The 18,907-nt window shown below is 53.5% G+C and overlaps 1 protein-coding gene across 16 annotated transcripts in view; it reads right to left on the bottom strand.

The window, feature by feature from the left end:
* PPP6R2 (protein phosphatase 6 regulatory subunit 2) overlaps positions 1-18,907 on the bottom strand; it is a 155,174-nt gene that overhangs the window by 18,406 nt on the left and 117,861 nt on the right. The window contains exon 23 of one of the 16 annotated variants that reach the window (XM_053257248.1): positions 14,110-14,295. The exons of 14 other annotated variants lie outside the window; for them this stretch is intronic. In XM_053257248.1, the coding sequence (XP_053113223.1) occupies positions 14,238-14,295 (58 nt within the window). In that variant the 3' untranslated portion in view covers positions 14,110-14,237. Of the gene's footprint in view, positions 1-14,109; positions 14,296-16,407; positions 18,258-18,907 lie in introns of those variants that run through there. One more of the 16 variants, XM_053257247.1, reaches the window with a different exon arrangement.

Raw genomic sequence — 18,907 nt, 5'->3', positions numbered from 1 at the left:
TCTAGGTAGCCACCCTGCAAATGTCTGGGACTGGAGCATTCATAGAAAACACAACCGAGGTTGTGGCCGCTTTTGAGGAATGACCCAACACTTTAGTGGGGGCCCTAAGATTCTGAGTTGCATATGCCAGGGCTATGCATACCTAGAGCCACTGAGCTATGGTGGCAGAGGTCGTGGCCTGATCCATGTTTCGAGGCAAAAAAGAAACTCCATAGTCTGGATGTGTTTTGTGCATTTCATGTAGGTCTCCAGGCACCTATGGACATCCAGCTTGTGCCAAGCTTTTTCCGCTGGATGTATCGGTTTTGGACAAAAAGATGGTAATACAACATCCTGGGACATACAAAATGGTGAGAATACTTTGAGTCGAAAAAAGGGGTCAGGGATGAGCTTCACAGAGTTTTCAAAACAACAACAACAACCCCAAAACAAAGGTATTTGTGAACTGAAAGGGCCTGGAGTTCACTCTATGTGCGGATGGGACAGCAATCAAAAAGGCAAGTTTTAGGGTCAGTAGTGGCACACTGGGGAAATGCTTGACTAACAAGCAGAAGTCTGATGGTTCGAATCCCCACTGGTACAGCAATACAGGCAGCAGCAATATAGAAAGAGGCTGAAAGGCATCATCTCATACTGTGTGGGAGGAGGCAATAGTAAACCCCTCCTGTATTCTACTAAAGAAAACCACAAGGGCTCTGTGGGCACCAGGAGTCGAAATTGACTTGACAGCACACTTTACCTTACCTAGATGTAAGGGAATAAATTTGATGGGCTCAAAGGCGGGGACTTTGTAGACCCTTCAGGACCTTATGCAAGTTCTATGTAGGAAAACGGTGCATCATTGGGGTGGGGATAGCAGGGTTGCCCCCATGAGGAAGTGCTTCAAGTGAAGGTGTCTCCGCTCGGAGCGTCTCAATCCCCCTGAAATGAGGTTGACCAGGGTGGCAGCCGACCATTTCAATGTGTTTGAGGAGAGACCCTAGTCTAGACCATCTTGAAGTAATTGCAGTACATGCTTCATGGTAGCTGCCTCTTTAAGAACTCCATGTCTTGCAGACCAGTGGGGGAAAGCCCTCCAAGTCTACTGAGATATCCGGTTCATAGAGGAGCATCTGGAAGCCAGGATCACATCAAGCACCTTTGGGGAGTAGCCATGCTGTTTCAGGAGGCGCCTTTCAGTCTCCAGGCAGCTAGTTGTAACCAGCCTGAATCTGGATGGTGTACTGAGCTCTGCTGAAGTAGGTCTGCTGTGACCAGAAGTATTAGATGTTCTGCTGCTGCCAGGTTCTGGAGCTCTGAAAACCAGGGTCTTTGAGGCCAGAATGGTGCTACTAGTATGACCTGGGCCCTGAGAAGTTTCACCTGTCACAGAAAGCAGGTGAGGAGTGGAGTAGGTGGAAAGGCGTACAGCAGATCCATCAGCCATGGAGCTGACAGAGGCATCCACTGCTTCTGTTTGTGGGCAGGGAAACCTGGTGAAGAAGCGAGGTACCTGAGCATTGGCTAGAGTTGCAGACAGATCCGCAGATGGCTGGCCAAAGTGGTCCAATATCAATCGGAAGGCCTCAGGGACTCCTTTCCCATGGATAGGTGAGGAGGTGCAGTCCAACATCTTAGAGATTACAGCACTTGGGAGGCGGGGAAGGCTCACCTGTCTGGTGGATTTCAAGGCAATCTCCAGGAACCACTGTAAGGGCCACAGGTAGAAATGTGCCCACAGAACTGATTCCAAGGTCGCCACCATCAGTCCCAGCATCCTGGAGAGGGAGAGCAATGTCATGGATTTCTATACCAGGGCTTGATGGACTTCTGCCTCCAGGGTGGCTCTGTGCTCTGGGTAAGAAGACCTTGTTCCTCAGTGTATCTATCACAACCCCCAGATGTAGCAGTTGGTATGATGGGTGCAACTGGCCTTTCTCCCTGTTGACCAGGAATGCATGGGCCTAAAGGACCTGTTGTGTGGTGTTGAGGTCCCTATGGGCAGACTAGAGATGGAGACTGGACCAACAAATCATCTAGCTAAGCAAAAACCCTGATCCCTAGGAGTTGGAGATGCACTATGATTGGTGTCAGGACCTTTGTGAATATGCGGGTAGCTGAGGAGAGGCAGAAAGGCAGCGCACTGTATTGGTAGCGTGTTTTGGCGTAGAGAAAGTGTAGCAGAGGGCGACTGTTGTGGTGTACATGTAAATGCAAATCCACCTCCTTCAGATCTATGGAGGATAGGGAGTCCAGATGGTGCAGGGCTTCTGCAATTGACCTGAGTGATTCCATGCAAAACCTTCTCTTTTTACAAAGCAGTTGAGGTATTTTAAGTCTAGAACCACCTGCATGGAGCTGTGTTTTGGGGGCACAGTGCAGATGATGGAATAGATGTCTGCTCCCTGTTGGTCCTCTGGCACCAGATTGATTGCCCCGATTGATAGGAGGTGCTTGATCGCTTCCTAGAGACCCTTGTATTTGGAGGAGAGGTGGGAGGTTGGGGTGAGTAGAAAACAGTGAGGTGGGTTTTCGGTCAATTCTACGCAGTACCCCCCTTTATGACGCCAAGTACCCAACGGTCGGAGGTGGTGCCCTCCCAAGGGTGTAAGTGAAAGGAGAGGCAGCCACTCAGGGGCGACCTGCCTGAGTCAGGATTGCTGTTTGGCCTGTTTGTGCTGGGTGGCGAAGGTCGTCCTGTTCCTAAACCCCTGTCTGGAGGGTCTGGATCTGCCCCACAAGGGACCTTGAGACCTGAAACCCCGCTCTCTGCCAGTGAAGGAGGACCAAAAGGGGAGAAAGGATTGGGGAAAATCCCTCCTCTGTGGGCAGTCCTGTTTATGCGATGAGATGGTTCTCCTTCTTCTTATCTTTTGATTCCACTAGGATGTCTTTTAAGGCTGCATCCCCGAAGAGTTCTCCCCCATCAAAAGGTACTGTAGCCAAATTGGTCTTAGTTGAATCCACGCGCCAATCCTTCAACCACAGCTTCCAGCAGCCCAGTACTGAAGCAGCTCCTGCCCTTGATGCAAATCTCATAGCATTGAGGGTGGAATCAGAAACAAAGGCCTGTGCCTTGTGTAATTTTAACAAGATTTGCTTCAGTCGTGAGACAGGGTCCTGGATTAGATCATCCAGTCATATGAGAGACGCTCTGGCCACCATGGAGGTGACTGCTGAGGCTCTCCTTGCTCAGGCTGTGGAGTCACGTGACCTTTTCATAGCCCCTTCCATGCGCCTGTCTGTAGAGTCTTTGAGGACGGACGCCCCATTCCTGGAGAGGACTGAGCCAGAAATCATTTAGACCACTGGTGCGTCTGTAGGGGTGTATTAAAAATCCCCCCCTCCTGCTGGTAAGAATACAACTTTTTGGCTATTACCACCACCTTTCTATTAGAAGTAAAAAAATCCCATTTCTCCTTAGCAGACTCTATGAAGTGCTCAGGGATATGTTGTGAACCGCCGTGAGCCGTATCAGAAGGGCGGTATATAAATCTAATAAATAAATAAGGAGCATCATAGTGTGTGATTTAGGCCCAGGAAAAACCACAGCATGTTTACTCAGAGGCTGGGATCCCAGAAGATTAGAGGTTGGGTCAAACCTTATGTATGAATAGTCTTGGACAACAGCGGAGTAAATGATTGGAAAAAGTCTCGTGGGGGGTTGGGAGTCTTCTGGCTCCTGTCCCTCTGACCACTCTCCCTCCTCTTCGTCTGGTTGGTCAGGATCTGTTCCCCACAAGGGGTCCCCAGGATCCCCTGGAGTGTCTCCCCTTGGAATTGGCTCTTTGTCTAAGGGAATAACTGGAACTGGCGATGGTGGGATTTTGTTTGGGGGGTGTTGAGGGCTCCCGCCTGGGGGTCCCACAGGAGTTCTGAGCGTGGGGCCCCTGAGGTCTGGTGAGTCATGATCAGAGATTTCCGAAGCATGGGTACGCCTTTCCTGCTCCTTAGACCCCCCCCCCCCCTTTTTTGCCTTTTCAATGTGCTTGCACTTTTTCTTTGCCTTCTTGGTGGCTGGAAACTCAGAAACAGACCACGAAGCGCTTGAGGAAGGTGATTGTTCCCTTCTGTGCCTTTTTCGCTTTTTAGATTTTAATTGATCATAGCGCTCAAAAGAATGCGTCAACAGATCTTCAAACCATGAGCGCCAGGTAAATGGCATTTCAGAGGGCATTTGGTTGATAGACTGCAGCACCCGTGTGGGTTGGGACTAGTTAGAGCCCCCTGAGGGCCCTGGGGTGGGGGTGGGTAGAATAATCACCAATTGTGTGCCTGCTCCAGCTGCACTCCTGGTCACCAGGGTCCTGCTGGACAAAGTTTTCGCTGCCCCCAGCCCGATCCTGCATTCCCAGTGGCTGCCAATTTGTGAGAAGCTACCCTGTGTTTTTTGGGGGCTGTGCCCTGCAGGCTGCATGTGGAGGCCATCAGTGCTCATGGGGGGCTAATAATAATAATAATAATAATAATAATAATAATAATAATAATAATAATAATAATAATTCAATTTCTATACCGCCCTTCTAATAATGGCTCAGGGCGGTTTACAAGAGAAATAACAAACAAATAAGAGGGCTCCCTGTCCCCAAAGGGCTCACATTCTAAAAAGAAACATAACACACACACCACCAACAGTCACTGGAGGTCCTGTGCTGGGGGTGGATATGGCCAGTTACTCTCCCCCTACTAAATAAAGAGAATCACCACGGTAAAAGGTGCCTCTTTGCCCAGTTATCAGCAAAGTCTTGGGGAGCGAATGGAAGCCACAGCGCTAGATCAATCAAGGGCCCTGGGAACTGGCGGTGGGTGTGAACAAGTTTGGTCTGGTCTACACCCCCCCTCCCCAAGCACTCAATTAAGTGGGCAGGAGCCCCAGCGTGCCGCCTGTCAGCTGTTTGGCGGACTGCACGCTCTGTTTCAAGCTCCCTTCTCCTCTTGTCCTCCAAACACCCGATTGAGCAGGCTCCAGCTCTGGAGCACCACCCAGCAGCTGTTCGGCGGGTGGGGTGGGGGGTGGTGGCTTCGCTCCGAGCTCGGAGCTGCTGGTGGTAAAGAGCCTGGTTGATTGGGCAAGAGCTCCAGAATGCTGCCCGTCAGCTGTTTGGCAGAGCGTGCATCTTGCTGGGAGCTCTCTCCTCCCAAACGGCAAGCTCAGCTCTGCGGCCTCCGGGGTGGCTTGCCAGCTGACAGGAGGCCCTCCGGCAGGTCTTGCTGGAATCTCCCCTTCCTAACTCTCACGTGGAGCACATGCCTGGTGCGTTCCATACAAAGGAGTGGAAAGAAAAGGGGCTAAGAACCCAGCAAAAGCAGAGGAGGAGGGAGAGAACAGATGAAAAGCTTAGAGAAAATTCTTTTAAAAATATATATAGAAAGACAAGACAACAAAAATGGAAAGCTAAGAGAATCCAGGAATAAAAAGATGAACTTGAAGTGAAACTGAAAAGGTTGATGGAGAGAAGCTGAGAAAAACTGCCTTGGAGCCACGCAAGACTAAAAGAACTGGGTAGGGCCATGCTTCCTCACTTCTTAAAGTCTCTAACTAATTTACATAGTCCTGCCTTAGAGAGCCACGTGGAGAATCATAACCCACTCAAGGAGACGCCTTTGGATTGTAGCAGCAGAGAATCCCCACACCTCACATCAGGTAGACTGCTGCTCTAAGTGGCTTCAGGTGTCCACATGGGAATAAGCAAACAGTGTCCCCTGAAGGGCAATGAAAGCCAACCCAAAGTAGGGCCACCAGAGAACAAGGGTTATGGGGTGGCCAAGACACACAGTAGCCGTTGCTCTTGCCACTTTGGTGATGATGAAGGCCCCTCCTGAGGTCAAGATTGCCCAGAGAGCCTCAAGGGAGAGTTAGAACAGAATCCCAGCTAGCCCTCAGCTTGTTCTGTCCCCTCTTTTCCCTTCCGGGGAGCAGCTTGACATGAGCTGCCACTGCTTTGTCCTTGCACTCTCCTTCATGGCTACTGGGGGTGCATGCTGGACTGGACTGGCACCCCTGTTTTGCCACAGCCTCTCTCAGGCTGAGCCCAGAACAGCCACAGCCACCACTCTAAGGATGCCTGCTCTGACATCTGGTAGCCTTGGCAAAGAACGCAGTGCTGACAATGACACACCAGCAGCAAGGAGCTGGGAAGGCCTGCACGGAGCTAGGACTTGCCCTGGGAATGTGGCTTAGCTGGTTCCAGAAGCCTCTGCTGACTGCAGGACCCAATGAAGAATTCCTGCAGATCCCTGGACATTTGCTGAGGGAAGGAGTTCCAAAGGATGCAACTTGGGGACTCAGGGCTGCCCAAGAAGGTGGAATATCTGCAGGAGTAGAGCTGTAACAGGTGAACAGCACCCCTTCCTAGAGGATCCCCCCCTGAATTATTTCAGCTTCCCCCTCCCTTTCCTAGAAAACAAAGCAGAAATGTGTAGGCAGCTGGTCAGGAAAAGGGAGACAGTCCCCCTCCTAGGGCATTCAGGCTACAGGACTCCTCCTCTGCCAACAACTCCCGCTGGTCCTAAGCTAGGTGGCCAGATTTGGCTTTAAAAAAGCCAAATTCTGGCTTACGGCCCATTTGGCCCAGGAGTATACCCCTTGGGTTCTGGCAACTCTGGCAGGGAGAGGCAGGCCAAAGAGCAACACTTCAGTTGGCACTTGACATAGAAGGATGGGTCAGGGGAAGAAGACCACCATTTGAACCGGACGTTCCTAGCACAGGAGAGAGCCGCCAAGGGGCCAGGTAATCAACACCCCCCCCCCCCGGAAGGGACAGAGGGGCGAAGAGACGGAAGTTCAAACAGACCTGAGAGCCTGGAACACAACACAAGGAAGGGCAGAGTGGGAGTGGAGTGGCACTGCATGTCAAAAAGAGGGAGAGCACACAACAAGCTAGAAAACCTAGGAGGGCCAGAGACACCCACAGAAACATGGTGGGCACTGGGCAATTAAGTGAGTCCTGAAAGGGAGCTTATTAGTATGGACTTGCCCTCCTGAGAAAAATGCTGAAGCTGCCAAGGGGGCATCAAAGAGAGAGCGAGAGAACTTCAATCACCCTCACACAGCGTAGGCAAATTCATCTTCAGGTACTGACAGGGGACCAGATTTCTAGATGTGCTGAATGACTGTGTCTTACGACAGCTGGTCATGGAACCCCCCAGAGAGAAGGAATCCTGAGTAGTGCTCAGGCTCTGGAGCAAAGCGTGGAACCATCAGGGAACAAGGACCTGAGTGAGAGTCTAGTCAGCATAGATGCGAGGGGAGAATCCCCAAGGCAAGTCAAGAGGGTCCAGTTGCTCCAAAGTGCATGGAGTTTATTCAAAACCACAAGAACGGAAGCTCAGGTGGAATGTATACCAAAGAGAAGGAAAAGGGACCGCCGAGTCCAGGAGGAGGCCAGCATGGCTAACAAGCAGAGTCAAGGAAGCTAGAAGAGGCAAGACGACCAAATAGAGAGAACAGGAAGGAACACAGAAGGAACACAGATGCCAGGGGCATAACAAGTTCATGGCAGACTGTGCCCCCCCCATCGCTGACCCCCGCCACCTGTTTGTGGGGGGCCGGCACTAGCCCTCCCATGCTGCCCCCGCCTTGCCACACTGCCTCCTCTCACCATTGTGCTCCTTGCTGTTTCAGGGTGAGTGTGTGTGCCATGTGTCCCTTTGCTGGTGTGAGAGAGAATACATAGCACACACACCCGCTCAACCCAAATAGTGGGGAGTGAAAGGGTGGAGGGAAGAGGATGAAGGAGGAGGAGGTAGAGCAGACAGCGGCAGCGCCTGGGGGCATAGCAGCTCGTGGTCTCAGGGCAGGGAAGGAACCCTGCAGGCCATGCCCCTGAGGGATGCAAAACGAGAGCTCCAGGAACATTAAGCTAAATACATCAAGGGGATTAATACAAACTTCTTTAAATACATTAGAAGGAGGGATGTCTAACCTGCCAGGGATGACGAGGAAATGAACGGGATTATTCAGAAGACTGCAGAGAAGCTGAATGTGTTCTTTGCCTCTGTCTTCACAGCAGAGAATACTGAGTATATACCCATGCCTGGCCTGAGCTTCTCAGGGAAGGAGGCTGAAGAACCAAGTCAAACTGAAGTGATGGGAGATGAAGACAATACTGAGCTAGATAGACCAATGGTCTGGCTCAGTATATGGCAGCTTACTATGATGTTCTAAACTGTCTTGAAAAGTTAAAAAGTAACAAATCACCAGGACCAGATGGTCCCTTTAAGAACCCACAAGTTCTTAAAAGAATCAATTGTGAAATTGCTGAACTCTTTGCAAAAATATGTAGGGATGAGTTACAACCAGGCTCCGTACCAGAGAACTGGAAAGTAGCCAATGTAACACCAATTTTGAAGGCGGGGGGAGATCTAGGGAGTGAACTAGGAAATCATAGGCCAGTTACCTAACATCTGTTCTGGGTAAAGTTAATGGAAAGCATATTTAAGGACAACATTACAAACCACGTACAAGAACAGGCCTTGCTGAAGGAGAACCAGCCTGGCTTCTGCAAGGGCAAGTCTTGCCTCTTCAACCTTTTGGAGTTCTTTGAGAAGGTCAACAGGCATGTAGCTAAAGGTGATCCAGTTGACATAGTATACTTGGACTTCCAAAAAGCTTTTGACAAATTTCCCAACCAAAGACTCTTGAGTAAACTTAGCAGTTATGGAAAAAGGGGACAGGTTCATGTGTGGCTCGGTAAGTGGTTGAAGGACAGGAAACAGAGGGTAGGAATAAATGGACTGTCTTCACAATGGAGGCAAGTAAGAAATGTGGTACCCCAGGGATCTGTACTGGAACTAGTGCTTTTTAAATTTATTCATAAACAATCTAGAAGTTGGGATAAGCAGCGAAATGGCCAAATATGCATATGACTCTAAACTATTTAGGGTAGTGAAATCCAAACCTCCAAAAGGATCTCTCCAAACTGGGGGAGTGGGCGACAAAATGGCAATGTGGCTCAATGCAAATGCAGTGTAAACTGATACACAATGGGGCAAAAGACCCCACCACAACCTCACAAATAAACTTATGAGGTCTGAGCTGTCAGCTAACCAGGACAGGGATCTTGAGGTCTTGGTGAAGAGTTCACTGAAAGTGTCAATTCAGGGAAAAAGTTGCAGTGAAAAAGGCAAATTCCATGCTCAGGATAATTAGGAATTGGATTGAAAAATAAAAACTGCGTATATCATGACATCCTTATGGATTTGGAGTACACACACCTTAGAGGGAACACTGGTACTGTGGTAACTTTATTTCAAAAAGGACATTGTAGAACTGGAGAAGGTGCAGAAGAGGGCAACCCAGATGATCAGGGGCCTGGAGCACCTTCCTTACGAGGCAAGGCTACAACACCTGGGGCTTTTTAGTTTAGAAAAAAGACGACTGTGGGGAGACATGATAGAGGTCTATAAAATCATGCATGGTGTGGAGAAAGTGGAGAGAGAGAAATTCTTCTCCCTCTCACATTCTTCTCCCTCTCAGAGCCCCTGGTGGCGCAGTGGTAAAACTGCCGCCCTGTAACCAGAAGGTTACAAGTTCGATCCTGACCAGGGGCTCAAGGTTGACTCAGCCTTCCATCCTTCCGAGGTCGGTAAAATGAGTACCCAGAATGTTGGGGGGCAATATGCTAAATCATTGTAAACCGCTTAGAGAGCTTCGGCTATAGAGCGGTATATAAATGTAAGTGCTATTGCTATTGCTATAACACTAGAACTAGGGGTCATCCCATGAAAATGATTGCCGGGAAATCTAGGACCAGCAAATGGAAGTATTTTCACACAACACATAATCAACTTGTGGAATTCTCTGCCACAAGATGTGGTGATAGTCAGCAACCTGGATGGCTTTAAGAGGGGCTTGGATAACTTCCTGGAGGAGAGGTCTATCAACGGCTACTAGCCTCCACCTCCAGCCTCAAAGGCAGGATGCCTCTGAGTACCAGTTGTAGTGGAGTGACAGCAGGAGAGAGGGCCTGCCCTCAGCTCTTGCCTGGGGGCTTCCCAGAGGCAGCATCTGGTGGGCCACTGTGTGAAACCGGATGCTCAACTAGATGGGCTTCCTTGGGCCTGATCCAGCAGGACTGTTCTTATGTTCTTTAGGACCGTTGCTAGATTTTGTGGAGCTCACTCTAAAGTGGGGGCTCTCTTCTACTTAGTGGGGGGCGGGAGGAGCAACTGTTCCTATGTATCCCAACGGAGCGTCTCTCCAGCAGCAGAAGCCGCAGCTGCCGCCGCCGCCGTCTCCATTATGCTTTCCCTTCAGACCACAAGCCCTTTTGGGGAGGGAATCCACTTCCTCATTGGTTTGTTCTGTAAAGCACTTTGAAAAACCTTTTTGTTGGCAGGCAGTATATACATATTAATAACTATACTTAGCACCCTGTCCCATATAGCAAGGCTTAAAGAGAGACCAAGAATCTGCAGGGTGTCAATGGGAGTTGCTTTTTAAAATTAAATTGTCTCCAGCATTGTGTGAGCTCTTGTCTTTCAGCGGGAAGAATGACAGAATCGCGGGGTCTTCTGCCCTCCCCACCATTCCTGTTCTTGTGAATTGTTACTGACTCTTCAAAAAGGATGGGTGGTGGAGGGAGGGAGGGAAGAAAGGACTGAATAAGACTGATCCCCATCATCAAATTCATTTCCATGGAATCATGTCACTGTGAGGCTCTCTCTCTCTCTCTCTCTCTCTCTCTCGCCCACCTCATAGGCCTGTTGTGAAAATAAAAATGAGAAGTCCTTCATTGCAACACTCGGAGCTCCTCGCAGAAAGGCTGGTACGTAAACAAACACAACGGCTGACATTCTCCACAAGGGTACAAAATGGAAGTAGCCGTGCGGAGAAGCAGACAGATGGGAGCTTCATTTTTGTTCACATTAAAGGAGACTGCAAAGAGGAGATACGGAGTGGTTTTAAATCACTGCAGTTTGGTTGAGATGGTCTGCTAGGTGATCAATTCATACATTTTTCTGTGGCTGCGAGAGAGGAGACCCTGGGTTCTTCCTGCAACCCTGCCTCCTAGCCCTGCTCTGCACCCCATTTTCCCGGGCTTCACTCCGGGGCTGGGTGGGCTTGAGTTGCAGCAGCGAGCCAGAAAGCAGGCCCTGGAGCCCCAGCGGTCATTCGACAAGCAGCTTCTGGCTTATATGCCCTCCCTGCTCCGCCTGCAACCAAGCAGGGCCCTGCCAGATAGTGGGGGGCCGGGAGGAGACTACTGGGTGAGGACCGGGAGACCCAGGTTCAAATCCCCGCTCAGCCGTGACAACCGAGGAGTGCTCTTGGGCCACTCACTATCTCTCCATTCAGCCTCCCTCAAAACTGAGGATAAAACAGGAGGCAGGCAGCGGGGAGAGGAAGGGTCACGGTCACACACACACACCCACCCACCCACCCCTGGGAAGGAGGGGGGTGTCACCTGCACCCAGGGAGTCCCCTGGCCCCCACGGACCTGGAGTGGCCCTCCCCCCAGCGGGCACAGCCTACCAAGGCCGCTGCTTCGCCAGAGCGGAGCCTCTGGGACTGTTGCCAGATACAGGCAGGCAGGGGCGGCCCTTCCCTCCCCCCCTCCCGCAGAAGACACACAGCCAAGCGGCCACGGGAGGCGGGGGGCAGTGAGGAAAGCCTCCGAGCCCATCGGAAGGCACGATGCCCCACCTGGGAGCCGAGCACAGCCCTCTCAGCAAGCCTGAGCAGAAGCCACGGCTGCAGAGGGAGAGGCAGCTCCCAGCCAACGCGGATGCCACAAGAAGCAGCGGCGGCAGCAGCCAGAGGCCAACCCAGGGCCACGCCCCGCCCCCCCCCACTACTCTTTCAAGACTGCTGACCTGAGACATACCTGGGGAGGGGAGGGGAGGGGAGGGGGGCAGCCACGAGGTGGACCTCTCTCACGGGCAAGCCACGGGGCCTCCAGCTTCTGCCTGGCCCGGAAAAGCTCGGGGTTCCCCACAGCAGCCACATCAAGCAGAGGGCCGAAACCCAGAGCCCAAGCAAGCAAGCAAGCAAGCAAGCAAGCAAGCAAGCAAGCAAGCAAGCAAGCAGGGCAGCCCCCTGGAGCCTCCTCCGCCCAGCGCCCAAGAGGTGCCCCTCAGCTCCTCCCGCCTCAGGGCCCTGGCAACCCCAAGCCCCTCCACCGTGCTGCTAGAGTCTTCCGGCAGGGATCGCTCCCCGATGGCCAAGCCTGTGCTGGCGGCACCCCCAGGCCAGCGATGGCTCATGCCTGGGGAGGGAACTAGGGTGGGAGAGCGGAGAAGCCCCCTGGCCGTGCAGGGTCAGCCAGAAGCAAGCATGGGAAGGAACCGGCCCCCAAAGGGAGGGCTCTCAACATCCACTGTGACAATACAGCTCCATGGCCCCGGGGGAGCGGACTGTGCCCAACCAACCCCTCCCTCAGCCCCAGGCCCCGCCCCACTGCCCCCAGCTCTGGGAAGGAGCGCCTCTCTCACAGGCAGGGGGACTTCCGGGGCTGGGTGCAGCTGAGAGCACAGGATGCAGAGCGCGGCCTCTGAGGCGGGTCTCCAGGTGGGGCCAGGGGGAGGCCTCGCCCCTCCACCTGAGGGAGCCAGAGCAGAGGCGTATCAAGGGAAAATAGCGCCTAGGAGGGCAAGCACTGAAATGGCGCCCCCTGTCCAAACATCTGACACCCATCTTTCAGATAACTTTACCATAAGATCAGCGGAAAAATACAAGTCTGAAGGTCACATACAAGCCACATATCTGAATATGTGTACAGTGACTTATATTATATATATATATTTTAAAAATTACCTGTAGCCTCTTCAGGGGGCTTCCTAAAGGCCATGGCTGGGGGTCTGCAAAGGTCCCCCCTCCCCCCTGCTGGCCTCTAGGGCCTCACAGGGACCATCTGAGCATGTGCAGTGGCCATTTTTAAATTTTTTTTTTAAAAAAAATGGCAGCTGAAAACAAAATGGCCACCACCATGCATGGTGAAGTGGCCCCTGTGAGGCCTGGTATGGCCTAGGGCAGTCGTGGCGAACCTTGGCACTCCAGCTGTTGTTGAACTACAACTCCCATCATCCCTAGCCACAATTACTGTGGCTGGGGATGGTGGGAGTTGTAGTTCAAAAACAGCTGGAGTGCCAAGGTTCGCCACCACTGGCCTAGGGCCTCACAAAGGCCATTTGAGCATGTGTGGTGGCCACTTTGTTTTTGGCAGGCTTTTTTAAAAAAAAAATTTTTTTAAGAAATGGCGCCCCCTTCAAGTGGCACCCGGGGCACATGCCCTGCCTGCCCCACCCTAGATACGCCCCTGAGCCAGAGGGGCATGGCCGGCAGCAGAGGGGGCCAGGGTGAGCTCACTCTGCAGCCACAATGAAGCGGACGGGGAGGCAGGCAGGGCCTCTGGTTGTCCAGGCCCCGGGGGGCGGGGGGATGGAAGACCTGAGCAGCCATTCATGGAGAAGCCCACAGCTGGAGCAGCCCTGCCTGCCTCCTCCCAGTGAGTCCAAACCAGGCTGGATGCCAGCGCCGCGAGGGGCTCTGCAATGAGGGCCCGAGCGAAGAGTGGCACACCATGTGCAAGGCCACGGGTTTCAGGGCAACCATGGGAAGGCGTGCCTCCAGATGACGCCTTGCAGACAGGGCACGCCTGGGCCACCCACGCCCCAACCCCAGAGCCCTCCCTGGCAACCTCCGGTGGAGCCGGGCCCCACCACTTGGCCCGCCCGACTTGCACACCCATCGCCTGGGGCTGCTGCCCACATCTAAAGCTCCTGGAAAGCGTGGCCAAGGCCCCACGCACAATACGCAAAGCCACACAGGCCGAGGCCCATTCCACGGGGTTCCCTAGTGACGGAACGGCCTCCACCACCACCCGACTGCTCTTTGGGCTTCCGAGAGCCAGGTCGCTGCCCCCTGCCTGTCCAGCACTGCTGCCTTTACCCCAAAGGAGCCTTCCAGAGGCTGGGCCCAAAAGAGCTCTGCCGCCAGAAGGGGGAGGGAGAATGGCTGGCATGAGCAACAGCTCTCCCCATCCTGGGGGAGGCAGACTCTTCCCTGGAAAAGCTTCCGAAACAGGCAGAGAGGGTTGCAGAGCGAGGAGTTCAAGCCACAATGGGAGGCACGCACACCTGTGGGGGCACTTTGGCCCCACGCCCGGAGAACAACCCTCTGGGGGAGCAGACTGAAACCAGGCAACAAGAGAAAAGGGTTGGGGGTTTTGCGCCCCCCCCTTTTACTCCCAGGGGAGTTGTGTGACCTGCCCGAGTTGCACATCATCAGAGGAGAGAGACTAATTGTCAGGTGGATGTTAGGAACCCCCACAGAATCGCCAATATACATACCCTCCAGCTGCAGGTCTAATTATTCTGAGAGAGAGAGACAGACAGAGAGAGGGAGAGGGAGAGATAAAAATGGCTGAAAACCCCGAAATTGCTGGCTGGCCCACTGCTGGTCCCAAACCGTGCCCCTCCCCATGAGTACCACCAGGAGCACCTGGGCTGGACAGTTTCTGAAGAGGGTCAGATGAAGGAAGCTGGATGTTCATGCGACTGGTCCCCAAACCAGGAAAGCTGCCTAGCAGAAGGGGACAGGGAGGGGTCACGGGGAGAAAAGCAGCTACCAGCAACCTTGCCACAGACAGAGAACCACGCAAGACTCCTGGGGCAGCAACTGAGGAACATCCGCCCTGCATTTTACAGAAGGGGTTTTTGCCCCAAACAACCCCCCACCCAGCCAAAGGAGCTGGAGCCAGAGCTGAAAGCGGCACACCACACTCCTGGCTCCAAGGCGGTCCACATTTGTGTCATGCCCGTTATATGCAGAAAGCCCCTCAAACCGGGGAAGGCACCACGCCCACTTCTGCAAGGCCTACTGCGAGACCTGAGCCAGATGCCACGGGACTCTCTTCTCACAGAGCAGCCAGCTGATGTGCACCATCCCTCTCCACACACACAGAGAGAGATTTAGACTGAACTGAGAGCCAGCGTGGTGTAGTGGTTAGAGTGCTGGACTAGGACCGGGGAGTTCAAAGCCCCATTCAGCCATGGAACTAGCTGGGGGACTCTGGGCCAGTCACTTCTCTCTCAGCCTAGCCTACTTCATGGGGTTGTTGCGAAAGAGGAACTCAAGTATGTAGTGCACCGCTCTGAGCTCCTTGGAGGAAGAGCGGGATATAAATGTATAATAATAATAACAACTAGAGCTCAGAAAAGGGCTAGGGTTTCTGCTGCAGTTTTCCAAGCAAACCACCACTGAGAAGCCCTCTCCAGCCCACAAGACCATGGGTATCATCCAGTCTCTTTCACAACACGGACCTTACTGGGCTACTTTCGACTTCTTCTTCGCCTGCTCCCCTGGGATTCATAACGACCCCCTTGCCCACTGCAACAGTTTTGGGGTGGGACCTCAATGGTCACGCTGCTGCTCCAAAGTGGACCAAAGCCTCCGAGGGTCAGCTCAGCCCCATCCAGCACAGGCAGGTCCAGCCCCCAGCCTGCGCATGGCCCTCTCTGGGGACGGGGGGGGGGCAGGGCTGCTGAGCCAGCCAGACAGGCTTCTTGCCTCCACCCTCCCCACTAGAAGCGCATGCTCAAGGAGGAGACCAAGCGCAGGCAAGCGGGGTGTGCGTGTGAGCAGCAGCAACAGGCCTGCAGGGTTTCCTCTGGACAGACCTTGGGGCCCTGGCTGCCTCCGCCTCTGCAGATCTGCCACAAGGTCTTCCACAGTCCCATTTCTGAGCCATTCTCTCTGTATTAACATTTTACTGATCAAAAACAACAAAACCCCATTCATACAGATGGAGGAAAGGAAAAGAAAACCCAAACCAACCACTCCCACCAGTGAAGCCTGGGCCAAGCCTTTTGACCCACTCCTCTCAACTGGATCAACAGAGAGTTTGTCTGCAATGACTGCGGGAGAGGAGAGCTGGCCTTGTGGCAGCAAACATGACCTGTCCCATTTGCTAAGCAGGGTCCACCCTAGCTGCATGTGAATGGGAGATTACAGGCGTGAGCACTGCAAGAGATTCCCCTCAGGGGGCGGAGAAGGCATTTGCCTGCTTGCATGCAGAAGGTTCCAAGTTCCCTCCCTGGCAGCATCTCCAAGACAGGGCTGAGGGGAAATCCTGCCTTGGAGAAGCCACTGCCAGTCTGTGTAGACACTACTGAGCTAGATGGACCCATGGCCTGACTCTGTATACCGCAGCTTCCTGGGACTCTCTGGAGGTGGGATCCACTCCCTGAACTGGGGAAGGGATGCTGAAGGTCCCGCTGCCATTACAGCTGTGTCTGCACAGCCTACAAGGAGGGAGGGAAGGGGTTCGGGGCATACTCCCTCAGAAGAAAGGTCTGCTGTAGCCATCACTAAAGGGCCGGGGGGGGGTGCTGTTCACAAGGCCCCACCAAGATGGAATTGCTGATGAGCTGGTCTCCTGCAATGCAGGGCTGTGGGCATCTCAACACGGTGGGCTGCAGAGAACTCAACAGGGCAGGCGCTGGAGCAGCCTCAGGTTGAAGCAGATAAAAAGAGGGGGTGGAAGCAGCAGCCCAAGGGCACCTCCGGCCCACTTGGAAGAGGAGGCCCCCACACTGCTGACATTGGGGGCTGGTCTCCACAGCCCACAGAGAGAGGGAGGGAGGGAGGGAGGGAGGGAGGGGGGTGCAGCGTGGCACCTCTGGCCTCTCCCAGCAGCCTGAGGGGGCGGGGTGGAGAGACAAGAGACGGAGGTTTGGGCGGTATAGCAATGTGATCAACCAACCAACCAAGAGGCCTGGACCAAGATGCCCCAGAGGTCTCACTGCCAGCTCTCTTCTCTTCTCGATCTTGGGACGCTCAGCTAGACCCAATGGCCCCAAAGATGCTCTTCTGCCCTTTCCCCGTGGTGGGCATGGCAGAAAATAAAAGCGTAAGCAGGGAGAACGATGAGGAATCTTCCTCTTTTTTTAAGTATTAAAGGAACACGGGAAGAGCAGAAGGAAGTGGGAAAGCAAAAGCAGTAAGAGGAGACCTGAGAACGGGGGAGCTGGAGGTGGCGACTGGCTCTGCAGCAGAAGCAGCAGCAGGACAGAAGAGCCGCCCACAAGAGGCTCAACGGTGCCTCATTCACAGGGTCCTGCCTCTCAAGCAAGTGGATGGAGACCACCTGCAGGCGATATGCCGCCCCCCCCCCCCCCGCAACAGAACAGACAGGATAACAAGAGAGGGGCAACAGAAGGCGAAGGAGCCACCCTGGACTCACAGCTCTGCAGAAGCTCCCGAGGGGACCAGTCTTCCTCCCGCTTGCAGGAGTCGGCAGGTCCAACTGGACTGGGGGGGGGGCAAGATGTCCTCCTTGCCTCCCAAGAGGTGGAGCACTGCAGGGTAGTCCAATATTCTGCTCTCCTTTGGATAAGGGGTACTTTCAGACCAGGGATGTTACCATCAAACAAACACCCCAACCATGCTGCCCATCCTAGACAGGCCTGTCTGCGGCTGAGTAGGACCGCACAGCCCACTGGGAGACCGCGCCCAGGTTTCTTCAGTCCCCGGCAGTCCAGTGGGGCTTTGGACATGTCCTTGCCTTGGATGGCGACGTGCCAATGGGTGGACAGGGTCTCAACTGTCAGCCCCAGACATGCGCCAGCTAAGGATCCAGAGGACTCCCATGTACATTCACCATCTCCTGGCCAAGAGCCCAGACACAGCATTGCCCAGTCCCAGACTCTTGCCTCAGGACACAACTGTCCAAAGGGCCACTTCCTCCCTGTGCAATCTGCAGACATAGAAGAAGTCCCTAATGTGGTGGACCCACCCGAAAGCTGACGTCACTGTGACTTGGATCACTAACTCCACGGAGGCAGAGCCTGAAAGGCAAGGCAGTCAGTGCTGATGGGCTGTGCGAAGTGTCCAGGACAGCAATCCACATTCTGCAGAGGAGCTGAACAGTGCTTTCCAATGAGGGCAGCAAGACCACAGTGGCTCAGCTACAGGAGAACCCCGGGCAGGGAAGTAGCCCATCTCTCCAGGGACAGCTCTAAATCTCCAGTGAAGAAGGACACACTAGGAAAGCTTTCCAAGGGTGTCTTACAGATATAAGGTGTGGAAGAGTTCTATGCAGTTGGAAGATGATGGCCTCCCAAGCCCAGGAATGGAATCCACTCCTCAATCTCCGAGCAGGGAGGGAGAACCCCTCTGGAACTGGTGACGTCGTCTTGGGCTGAGACCAGCGGCAGCCCCAAAGGAGAGCACCATCAACAGCTCCATTATGTCCGAAAACCCAAGCCAGGAGATAGTCTACAAATGAAAGCCATCTTCTCTCTCCAGATCTTCTAGATCACCTCTGACAGAGGAGCTGTGGGCAGACGCAGAAGAGAACCAGGGACCCGGGCCAGTCAGACCACAATCCCCTTCGCCCCCCCACAGGAGGAGGAGACGGAAGACCACCTTTAAGCCTTGTGGTCGGCGGGGGCGGGCGGGGCGGAGTCCACCAGGGGGAGTCCTTGTGACCCCTGGAAGAGACAACCTTTGGAGCCCACATTTCCCTGTAGGAAGGAGAAGACCCTTCCCTGCTTCGGGTGGAAGACGCGCAAGCCTGAGGCCCAGGTCTTGGCCAGGTGGCGTTTAGACATGAGAGGCTGTATTGACTGGCTTCTGCAGAAATGATATCCCATCTTTGTTCTCCTTACAGGAAGACACGAGGCAGCTCAAAATCCAGTTTTAACCTACTTTCCAGTCGGCTTATGAGATCACCCGGCATTCTGTGTTTATGTGTCCATGTGTCCCCCCCCCCCCCGCCCCATCAAATTTGCAACACCTGGACCAATATGAACCAAATCGGGTACAGTTGTAGGGACACATAGGGACACCTCAGTGGCGTAGTTTGTGATGATGTCATCCACCCTGATCCAAGATGGCGGACACGTAAACTTTGGTGGCACAAGAGGGCTAACTTGTGAACCGCTTAACTGATTTGAACCAAATTTCCTACAGCTGTAGGGACAC

The sequence above is a fragment of the Hemicordylus capensis genome, chromosome 5, assembly GCF_027244095.1.
Source record: "Hemicordylus capensis ecotype Gifberg chromosome 5, rHemCap1.1.pri, whole genome shotgun sequence".
NCBI lineage: Eukaryota > Metazoa > Chordata > Lepidosauria > Squamata > Cordylidae > Hemicordylus > Hemicordylus capensis.
Note: the sequence above shows the minus strand (reverse complement) of the source record. Positions and strands in the feature narration are given on the sequence as shown.